The following is a 12,094-nucleotide window of genomic DNA, read 5'->3' on the forward strand; positions in this document are numbered from 1 at the left end:
AAATTTTGGCAAAACGCTGAATAATGTAAATTTTTGTAGGACATCATGGAGAATTTCATAATTCGGACTGTCTGTTTCCAAGCAGAATTGGAAGAAATACATTTGATGGTTTAGTAATCACGAGAGAGAATACTGTATTAATAAGTATTAAATCTTTATCATGAAAAAGGATATTTTAAAAAATTACTTCTACAGACACTTTCAATTTTTACTTAGAGATAGATAAATTCATTTATTATAAAAGAGACAAACAAAAATTTATTTGAAAAACACAAATATTTGTTTTATTTGGGTCTAATTAATAAAAAATATGATAAAATACCATTTTAAAGTGCATTTTTATTTGACTAATATATTTATAAATAATATCAAAAAACACTTACTACAACACCTTTTCTTGCAGTCGACGTTTATTAGAACCGCTTATATATATGCAGTCTAGAACGATGTGATTATAAATAATATGTAGCCCAAAAAGTAGTCAATGCGCCAAATGATATTTTTTACGTCAAACTAAAAAAGGGGTAGTCAACTTTGGCGCAAAGTAGCCAATCATGCAACGCTGGAAGGAATACTAAATAAAGCTGGAGTTGGGACTGAAAAAGATTATAGACCCAAATGCAGGAAAAGGAGAGAAAGGACAAAAGATAAAGAAGTGAGGAAGGTTGGAAAATTAAGGGTCCATATTTGCTTAATAGAAAGTCTATTTAACCTTTCTCACTACTTTTTATCTTTTGGCCTTTCTCCACTTTCCCCAAATTTGAGTCTATAATTCTTTGAGTCACAACTCCAACTTTATTTAGTATTTCTTTCTTTCACACTTTTCAAGTATTTGAAAATATTTCCTTTCCACTCAAAAATAAAATATGTATACAGGTTTATGACTTTGTGAAACTTCTTTTATTGAGTTTATGCCGTTGAAATAAATAAATAAAACAAAATAAAAAAATTTGTTGGTTTTGTTTACATGTTTATTGGGCCGCATTTGAACTTGCCTTGGGCTGCATGCGGGCTGCGGGTTGGACACCCCTGGTTTAGATTTTATATTATGAATATAATAGAAGAAGAAGCAGTAGAAACGATGAACAGATGGATTTTACAAAACAAATTAGAACTAGGGTTGTTTGAAGGAAACACCTTGTATTTGTATTTTGCTTATTTATAGTTATGGATGTTTAATAATCTATGATATAAATAAAATACTTACAATGGCAAGATCAATGATAGTCTTAAGCATTTTCATAGCTTTGTAAATTTAAATTTATTTAAATATCACACAAAGATTTCTTTTCCACTTATAACAATTTAAAGAAAAATAAATATTGACATATAAAATAGTATTACATATCATATAATCATTTCTTGTTGCAAATCAGATGTACATTGAATATAGTTTGTTAAGGATCATTTATTGTAGGCATGCCATATAATATATAATTATTTAGTTTAATTAGAAAGGAATAATTTGTATCTATGGCAATATTATATAAGACTTTTAATATTTGAAATGTACAAATTTTTAAAATTTTGTATAATAAGTTATTAATAAGTTATTTTTTGATATTTTACAGCAAAGTAATGCAGGTAATGATCCATCACATACTCAGAGATGGAAAACTTTGGCTATTGTAAGAGGTACATTTGGCCCCGAAGACTGTTATAGTGATGTTGCAGAGTTAAAATTCGAATGTCCAGTTGCCATTAAGGTATTAATATATTTTAAATATTCATATTCATAAATTTTAACAACAGGAAAATAATTATTAATGTACAGTAATAATTGTTGATTGATTTTAAAAAAAATAATAATAAATAAGTTAGATATTTTAAGAATAACAATTTATTAAAGGAAGTGAAGTTAATTAATGTATCTCAAATACTTACTCATTATATTGTAGTTTAATAATACAGTAGACCCCCCCTATAACATGGTAGATATGTTCCGTTTTATATGAATTCCGTGTTTTATGAGTCACTTAAATACATGAGCCAATCACAGCCCAGCACATGTGCAGTTTATGGACTATGGCTGTTTAAAAGATTTTCTTCCATAAAACTAATCGATTCTAGACTAATTTGACTCAACATTTCAAAAACACATAATTTTTTGAGAATAATCCATATAAACTATGCTATAAACAAAATATTGTAGGAATACTTACCGAGTGTGCATTGTTTGACGACACTATTGCTTAAGCTTGTTTTCGTCGTGGAGCAGCGCATCAAACGGCAGGTGCGTGTTTCCTGATAAGTCATTTTTCTGTGAAAATTTCACTGAACTTTGGAGACATCATTAATATAAATATAATTTTTATGGCCATTAAATAATAAATGGTTTTTATTAGGTTCGCTGCTCGTTTAAACTCAATGGTTTGTGCAATATCTGCTATTGGTCTAGATTTGACCAATCCCGTTGCAACACAAGTCGGTGATGGTGTTTTACTGTATTATATGAGTCTCTTTTAGCGTGTTTAAATGAATACGATCGTAATTTTTTTGCCGTGTTATATAAATCCGTATTATATGAACCCGTGTTATAGGGGGTCTACTGTAATCAAATATGTAATCATTTAAGACTTTTTCTCATTGCAGCCAGTAACATTATGGATAATTTTACATAGACCAGTAATGCGACTCTGAATTGTGTTTGTTTATTACACTTATATATTCTTATCTAGAGTTTCTGTACATAACAAAGTATGTATGGTAATTCTAGATTATTATTTAAATATCACTCATAATCAACTGTGCTAGCATCAGTAAGATCAAATATTTTTCTGTGGACTGGTGAAATTTTCTCACAGACGGCACCAGTTTATAGAATGATGCCAGTCTATGGACCAGTGCCATATTATTTCTTAAGAATTATTTCTCAAATCAGTGTTTTTCACTGATTTAAGAAATAATTTTTAAATGTACTTACATTTCATAATATTTAAGAAACTAACAGGATCATAAAATATCTGTATATTCATTATTTTGAGTTATTGCATTTATGGAAACAAATTACATCATAATTCATGATTGAATATGAGGATTGTGCAGGAAATAATGCAATAAGTTTTTTCTTATTTACTATTTCTCAGAATTTCAAGCATGCCACATTGTTATTGGTGCCATTGGTTGCCACAAACTATATTCAATGTAGTCTCTATTCAAGTTATGACCTTATGTCTCAAATGTGAGAGACTGTATTGCTTTCTGAAACCATTTCGTGTGTCATAATTACCTCTTAGAAGATTGTCCTCAGGCTTCTTGCTATAAATTGCCATTTTTATCATCTTGATAAAGAACTAAAAAGTCAGAATAGGCATTATATCAGCTGTAAGAGAGATGAGCAGAGTGGTATATTGACTTGGGAATGCATTGAATTTAGATTTGCATTATTACAATAAAGGAAAATTTTTGTCACATCTTCATAGGGACGCACCTGCTTAATATGTTTTATCAGCTTTTATTGATCTCTGTTTAGAGTCCACTTTTAAAATTCACTACATCATTGTTATCTAAAAGAAAATATCTTTCAAAATTAATGCTATTATTTTAAATTATTGTAATTATGTTAATTATTATCTGAGAGATACAGTAGACTCCCTATAACACTGTATATAATTCTGTTTATATGAATTCCATGTTGTACGAGTCATTTAGATTTTATAAATACATGTGCCGGGCTGTGAACAGCTCATGTATTTGTAAAATCTAAGCGACTTGTACAACATGGAATTCATATAACACGGAATTATCTACAGTGTTATAGGGGGGTCTACTGTATGTGACATACATCAGTCAATAGAGTAATGGTCCATATTTCATTTCCTATCTGCATTTAAGTGTCTTATTGTCTTAAATTATATAAAGCTTGTTGTCCACTAACTAGGAAGTGCTGTAAACAAAAGTGGATATTGAGCTATAAAGATAGTGTTTTGTGTTCTGCAGTTTGCAAAGTCGGAATCACTTTTCATTGTGCAAAATGAGTAATCTGCAGGAAGTATAGAATTGCAGCTGCTGCAGGAGGAGTGACAACAGACTGTAGTGTGCATAGGAAAAATTTGAGTGTCTGCCATGTGACATTAAGTGCATGTTGAGAAATTGTAATGAGCAAATGTAAAACTTGAAAATTTCCAATGTTTTAATATAGATTACAACATTGTCAGATAACAATTAACATAATTATAATAATTAAATTCACAGCATTTTTTTTGGAAGACTGTGTTACAATTACATGCATAAATATAACATATTTTTTCCCTAATAAATTTGGTTAAGAAACGAAATGTGTCATCTTACTTTCTGGACATCCTTTATATTACCAATCTTATATGAGTAAAATATACATTAATTAATCTGTTTAAAAATTAGAAATGAAATTATTCTGAGTTATATTTAAAATGTTTTAACTGTGAATTTTTGTTGTTAAGCATTGAAAAGACAAAATATTACTGAAATGTTTGATGCTCTATTATAAATAATGCTTTTAATATGTTGGTTTATAGGAAAATGTAAAGTATGCGATTCGTCTTCGAAATCACGGCGCTCGCACGAATAATGGAGATGGTGGTTTAACACAAGTTAAAGGACCTGATAATACCGTATTCACGTTTAGTGACTGTTCTTTAAGTTTTAATGGCACAAATCATACAAGAGGTCAAATACCACAGATATTGTATTACAGGTATATTTTTTGATTATTTTTTTTTATTGAATATACATTATTTATTTTATAACATATTTTATGTATGGTAGATCTTCTGTGTATTAATTATGGACAACTTTTGTACTATGTTTTTGGGTAAAATAATAATTCTGGAGATAATCATTATAAGGTCTGGGTGCTGTAAGTACAGACTTGCCACATTTGGTTTTAAGTTTATGCTATTATCAATCCAAAAATAATAATAAATAAATAAGATAAAAATTCTTAATTGTGTGCGAAATTAGTGGCAAGTCTTGCAGCATTTTGCTTAGTCATGCTAATTCACATTCTGAAAGGGTGTCATGTGATTTATTACTTTGTTTGGTACTCCAGAGTTGTCACTTGTAACACATTGTGTCCATATGATATCAGTGCTTCTCATGCTATATTTGCAAAGTAATTATGCTAATTACTTTGCAAATACAATTTGCAAAGTACAAATTTTCAAAATGCGAGAGTAGTGATGCTGGTAGCTCTGAAAAGCCAAATTCAACCAAATTTGGTATGGTGACATTTCAAAAGCTGCAGAAGACATTTCTATAAAAAGTAATCAGTAGCAAAACTTGCTGCTATGGCACTTTTGGCACTTCAAGTAACAAATATTTTATTTGTACAAGACAGTCATGCTATATAGAGATCTTAGCAATGCAGAGAATACTGCTCAGTGTAGTCCTATGAATAGTATGTTCAATAGTTGACCAAAACTGATTCTCTGCAATGCTTCTCACATGCAGTATGATACTGTCAGATTTGCAGCATGTCCTCAATAAAGCATAATTATTAAGTGTCCTCGTAATCAATGATACCGATTAAAATCCAGTGTCAGAAGTGCCAGTTTTTTTAATAGAAATGTCTNATATTTTTTATAAAAACTAGTCAAGTATATCTCCTTAAGTAAATCTCTTAGGAACAACAAATATCTGTATGCATAAATCTTGAAAAATAGTTAAATTAGAATGTTTACTTTTTCAAAAACTGGTTATATGAAATGAAAACACACACAAATTATACCCAAAACCAGTAAAAGTAATAAAAAATATTTTCCGACAGGAATGTTTTTGTCTGTTTCTAAGAAACATTATTAAATACATTATAACAAATAACAAACAGAACCTGTTTAGTATTTGTTATGATATACCTGATGATATTTCTTTGAAATGGATGAAAACATTCATATCAGTAAATATTTTTTTATTCCTTTTACTGGTTTTGTGAATATTTGTGTGTTTGCATTGATTAAATTAGAACGCCATCCAAACACACACAGAATAAAATAAATACTATTTAATTGAAATAACTGACTTTCCTTTCCATTATACCAGTAAGAATTATTATTGTCTGACTGAAATAAGTTAAAGTTTGGATCTCAAGAATATCAGTGTAACAAATCCTAAGTTTGAAATAAAAATTTTTAATGGACATTACTAAGAAATTGGTCTCAACTAATAATCATCATTAATTTTAATTTTGGAACATACATCATCAAACATAATAAAGCAATTAAATAATCTAAAAACACTCCAATGTGTTTTACAACATTGAGGCATTTCATTTTCAAAAAATAAGAAGTTCCATTTAGACCTGAAGTGGACTAGCGAATGTAGTCAAAAACATTTGTAAATCATATACTTTACAGCTGGAAGGTTGACTTGGTTGAACATTTTTGAGGTATTAATACAGTTAATTGTATTAATACTTCAAAACAGTTAGTGTTTATTTTATTATGATGTTATTTTGAGTTAATTTTCACTATTCATTATATCAACAAGACATTTTTAGTATGATTACAAAATAAATTATGAAGTAGAGGAAAGATATGCCATTTATTAATATAATTATGTATAAAATGAACATTTTATTTAAATTACTTTAAACTGACAAGTGTAAATGGAACTGATAATTAATTTTTAAAAATCTTATTTTCAGGAACCTCAGAATTATTCATTCAAATTGATTACAAATACTTGTGCTCTTCTTGCTGTTATAGTAGCTGAATTATGTTATCAGACAGCTGGAACGATTGTAAGTATACTTGTATACTTGTAAACGAAGTTATTATTATAACTAGTTATGTATATATTGTTTTTATTATTCTGTAAACATCCTATTTCTGTTTTATTATAATTATTGTTGAATTTTTAGTAGTTCTTAATGCATGTATCATTGTTAAGAGGGGGGGGTGGAAATCAACTGTCAGCAGACATTTCCTTTAATTGTATAATAAATAAATAACTAACTCTGAGTTGAACATTGATAAATTAGTTCAAAATTTGTTGAAATATGAATTACATTAATTATTTTACTATTGAACTATATAAATTTGAATAAAATTACAAAAAATTATTTATTAATGATTGCTTAAGCATTTGATCAGTTGACTGTGTTATAAGGTATTAATCTACTAGCCTGAGGAAATCCAAACAACAATACTAATTCAAATCCTAATCAAAATTTTCTTTTGCAGTTAAATAATATTTTTGAGTGATCTTTTTACATTTCTGAATATTTAACATCATATTGAGAGAAAAAATTTAATTTGTAACTTTAAATATTAAAAATTATCAACATAAATTCGAATGTGTTTTAATTAAATTGCTGGAAGTTTTCGTTTATGTTTAATTTCAAATGTAAAAATTTATTATTATTTTCGAAAAATCAAAACATATGTTTACATAAATATTATGTCTGTTTCTTTCTAGTTGGACGTCCATAGTTCTACAGGACAGGTATTACATTTAACACCTACTCGATTTACTCGGGTTAGTCAGAATCGTACCTGGAATACAGGAAATGGCTCTCCCGACGCAATATGTTTTAGTGTTGATAGACCTGGAATTCTGATTGCTGGTGTTTGTGTATTTGGTGGAGTTGGTAATGAATGGCATTATGAATTAGAGTTACTTGACGATGTGAGTATTTCTTCACTCAAAATTTTATAAATAGAAAAATCTTATTTTGATATTAAATTAAGGAAAATGATTTTCATACTTTGAAATAATAAACTTAGTTTTATTTATTTAAAATATATATGAAATAAGATACATATTTATCTCTCTGATAAAATTTTCATATTGCACTTATTTTAATTTTTAAATTGAAATTTCTTTAGTGATTTAGAGGATTTATTATTATTATTATTATTATTAATAAACAATAATAAGCCTGAATCGGTCATATAATTTTAATAAAATGTAGCATTTAATTTATTGTTGAAAGCTTTTTTATCTGTTTTATTTGGAATAATGATTATTCATACAAAAGTGTCATTGAAGTGGTAACGGATCAGCTTGCTTATTTGAGTGATTGGAATTTGAGTCCAAGTTGGAATTTCAGAAATATTTATTGGTGGTTTGACCTATGCCATAATGGGATAACCAGGTGATGAGTGACATATTTTCATTACTTAGCTATCTCATTGTGAATTTGGCTTAATGTAATGAAAAGAAATTTTCTAAATAACCACAGAATGGAAAGATTAAAAAAAACAAAGTATTCAAAAGAATAAAATTCTTTAGATGTAACACCAAATAGAAAACCTAAAATTAATATTTTCTGAAGTTCAAGGTGTTCCCTAGTTTTAAACTGTTTTATAAAATCCATTTGTTCAAATATATAAATAAAATGTGTAATTGTTTAAGGCAATTGTTTGGTTGACTATCTATGTATTGGCTTTGAGATGTTTAGTGTACTTATTGGGTTTAGATCAGGGATGTCCAACCTTTTTGTTTCTCGGCCACATTGGAAGATGTCATGGAGTTTTGGGCCACAAGTATATTATACTAGCTTTTGCCCGCGGCTTCGCTCGCGTTAAGAAGTATTATTATTAATTAGGTATAGTTTTTGCGCCTTTACTTTTGTTTAGCGTGTGTAAAAAATTAGGGCCTACAAAACTTCTTTGTACACAATATTCTTAACTAATCTGTCATTAGGCGCTAAAACTATCAAGCTATTGGGTGAACTTACTCGTGAGCAAGCAACATAAAACTGTCCATGAGAGAAGCAATGTTCTCTCAAGTCAATACCCGTTGAGTGAAAACACAACGATAGCATGTTTTAAAATACTACTAACGCCATCTATTGTCAACATTTAGAACTAAAAAATATTTTGTTCGTCTTAATTTATTCGTTCCATTAGGTACTGATAGGTTCAGACTAATACATTTACATCCTCCATCATCCCTTATTTTATCCCCATGGGGGTTGAATTTATCAAAATCCTATTTAAGCGGACGTCTTCATCATAGTAGCTCCAATCTTTAATTTCAGTTCAATCAGTCAAAAATGTAAGAAAATTTATACAAACTTTCATCCCCTATTTTATCCCCTTAGGGGTGGAATTTATCAAAATCCTTTCTTAGGGGATGCCTACGTCATAGTAGCTTTATGCATGCAAAGTCTCAGCCCGATCGGTTTAAAATTGATAAAGTTTCATACAAACTTTCATTCCCTATTTTATCCCCTTGGTGGTAGAATTGATCAAAATCCTTCCTTAGCGGATGCCTACGTCATAACATCTACCTGCATGCCAAATTTCAGCCCGATCCGTCCAGTGGTTTGGGCTGTGCGTTGATAGATCACTATGTCAGTCACCTTTGAGTTATATATATTTAGATATAGTTGTGGCCCAATCCTTAAATATACAAGTATATTTAAGGATTGGGCCACAACTATATATTTAAGGATGTTAATCCTTAAATATACAAGTATATTTAAGGATTAACATGTCTAGATTATAGTGCTCACTGAAATTTTGGCAAAATGCTAAATAATGTAAATTTTTGTAGGACGTCATGGAGAATTTCATAATTTGGACTGTCAGTTTCCAAGCAGAATTGGAAGAAATACATTTGATGGTTTAGTAATCATGAGAGAGAATATTAATAAGTATTAACTAGTGTTGCAACGAATAGTATATTCGGCCTCAGGCCGAATAACGAATATTCGGCCAGGAGCGTGGCCGAATAGCTGAATATTTGGCCAAACTATTCGGCTTGATTAACGCACATACGAAAATTGGCGCGCAAGCCACAATATGGCAAAGACCCTGCTCTCTATTGGCCCACTGTCACTACGCTTCACCAATTGCGTTAATTCTTGACAGTTCAGACACGAGTGTCATGGCAGTATGTGATAAATAATGATATCAAATGTGGATAACAATGAAATGACCTACACGTGTAAATAACAAAAGAAGAACAGAGAAGAACCACAAAGTGAAAATGTGAAAATAAATATGAAATTGAGTTGATAACATAATCGAACAAGTTGAGGCAGCTTATTGGCACGAAATTCGTGGCCGTCAATGCTAAACAATTGTTGTCATAGACTTCGAAAAGCTAAATGCTTGTAATGAAAGTCACTTAGCGTGCACAAGCGAAAGCCTGGGGTCGTTCGTGCTACCAAGCTGTTTCGAATCTGTGAGATCATAACTGTGACTTATACTGACGTCCTATCTCTCTCTTTTCTCCGTTATCACCAGGCTATGAGTCACGTAATTGTAAAATGGGAAATCTACGACGGAAAAGTGACGAATCGAAAGTATCGTGAGTGCGTAGTATGATGTATGCATAGACATACATGAACTAGAGCGATAGAGGAAAGAGAAAGGGAAGAGCAAAGACGAGCGCTTAAAAAGAAGGATAGGCGGGTCAGACTCTCAGATGTGTGACGATTCTCGAATGAATAGGTGTGTACGTGTTCTGATCCTTGTAATTATAAATTGTGAATACATGTGACTAATATTATGTTCTTTTTTATTTTGTGTATGTTATAAGTTATAAACAAATATAAACAAACAACATTAACCCTGATAACATTAAATCTAAATACCAGAATAATTAATTTACTGTGTTTTTGTTATTTCTTACTCCTGTTTTTAGGTATTCGGTATTCGGCTGAATAGTGATTAAATATCCGAATAGCGAAAAATAGGCCAAATACCGAATAGTAACCGAATATTCGTTACATCACTAGTATTAACTCTTTATCATGAAAAAGGATATTTTAAAAAATTACTTTTACAGACACTTTCAATTTTTACTTAGAGATAGATAAATTCATTTATTATAAAAGAGACAAACAAAAATTTATTTGAAAAACACAAATATTTGTTTTATTTGGGTCTAATTAATAAAAAATATGATAAAATACCATTTTAAAGTGCATTTTTATTTGACTAATATATTTATAAATAATATCAAAAAACACTTACTACAACACCTTTTCTTGCAGTCGACGTTTATTAGAACCGCTTATATATATGCAGTCTAGAACGATGTGATTATAAATAATATGTAGCCCAAAAAGTAGTCAATGCGCCAAATGATATTTTTTACGTCAAACTAAAAAAGGGGTAGTCAACTTTGGCGCAAAGTAGCCAATCATGCAACGCTGGAAGGAATACTAAATAAAGCTGGAGTTGGGACTGAAAAAGATTATAGACCCAAATGCAGGAAAAGGAGAGAAAGGACAAAAGATAAAGAAGTGAGGAAGGTTGGAAAATTAAGGGTCCATATTTGCTTAATAGAAAGTCTATTTAACCTTTCTCACTACTTTTTATCTTTTGGCCTTTCTCCACTTTCCCCAAATTTGAGTCTATAATTCTTTGAGTCACAACTCCAACTTTATTTAGTATTTCTTTCTTTCACACTTTTCAAGTATTTGAAAATATTTCCTTTCCACTCAAAAATAAAATATGTATACAGGTTTATGACTTTGTGAAACTTCTTTTATTGAGTTTATGCCGTTGAAATAAATAAATAAAACAAAATAAAAAAAATTTGTTGGTTTTGTTTACATGTTTATTGGGCCGCATTGGAACTTGCCTTGGGCTGCATGCGGGCTGCGGGTTGGACACCCCTGGTCTAAAGCATTCTGCACAGTTGACTCTCTATGCAGAAACTAATTTGCCCTTATGTTCAAATTTTGTAATTTTGATTGAGCTAGAATGAGTTAACATTAAAATTTTAAATTTTATACTAACATTATAGAGTATGTTCTTTTGTTTTCACCTGACAAGGGCATTTTTTTGTAAATGTCGAAAGTGCTTGCATGAGTGTTTCTTTTCATTATTAAAGACAGTGTTTTCAGTACTATTTACTTGATGATCAGATGACCTTGTAGGCCAGGATTTCATCAAATTTTGAGATAATTTTACCTAGAAAAAACATTATTAAACAGTGCTCAGTGAGGCTTTTGAAGTGTATGCTGTTGCTCCATGCTGCTGAAACCATGTATTCACATTATATGCAGGATGCTGATGAAGCTTTAGTATGAAAAACTTTTTTATTTCAGAATATGTACAGTTGACAGAAAGTGGGTGACCTCGACTGTCCTCAAAGAAATACGGACCAATAATTCCTGTCCTAGACATTAGAAACCAAATTGTCATTTCAGAAT

General features: G+C 30.0%; 1 protein-coding gene across 1 annotated transcript in view; it reads left to right on the forward strand.

The window, feature by feature from the left end:
• LOC111637900 (E3 ubiquitin-protein ligase MYCBP2-like) overlaps positions 1-12,094 on the forward strand; it is a 263,246-nt gene that overhangs the window by 90,448 nt on the left and 160,704 nt on the right. Inside the window, 2 exon segments of the mRNA XM_023383504.1 lie at positions 6,623-6,718; positions 7,396-7,605. Coding sequence (XP_023239272.1) covers positions 6,623-6,718; positions 7,396-7,605 — 306 coding nt within the window.

This window comes from Centruroides sculpturatus, unplaced genomic scaffold (genome assembly GCF_000671375.1).
Source record: "Centruroides sculpturatus isolate CEXI.00-Female unplaced genomic scaffold, Cexi_2.0 scaffold1120, whole genome shotgun sequence".
Lineage (NCBI taxonomy): Eukaryota > Metazoa > Arthropoda > Arachnida > Scorpiones > Buthidae > Centruroides > Centruroides sculpturatus.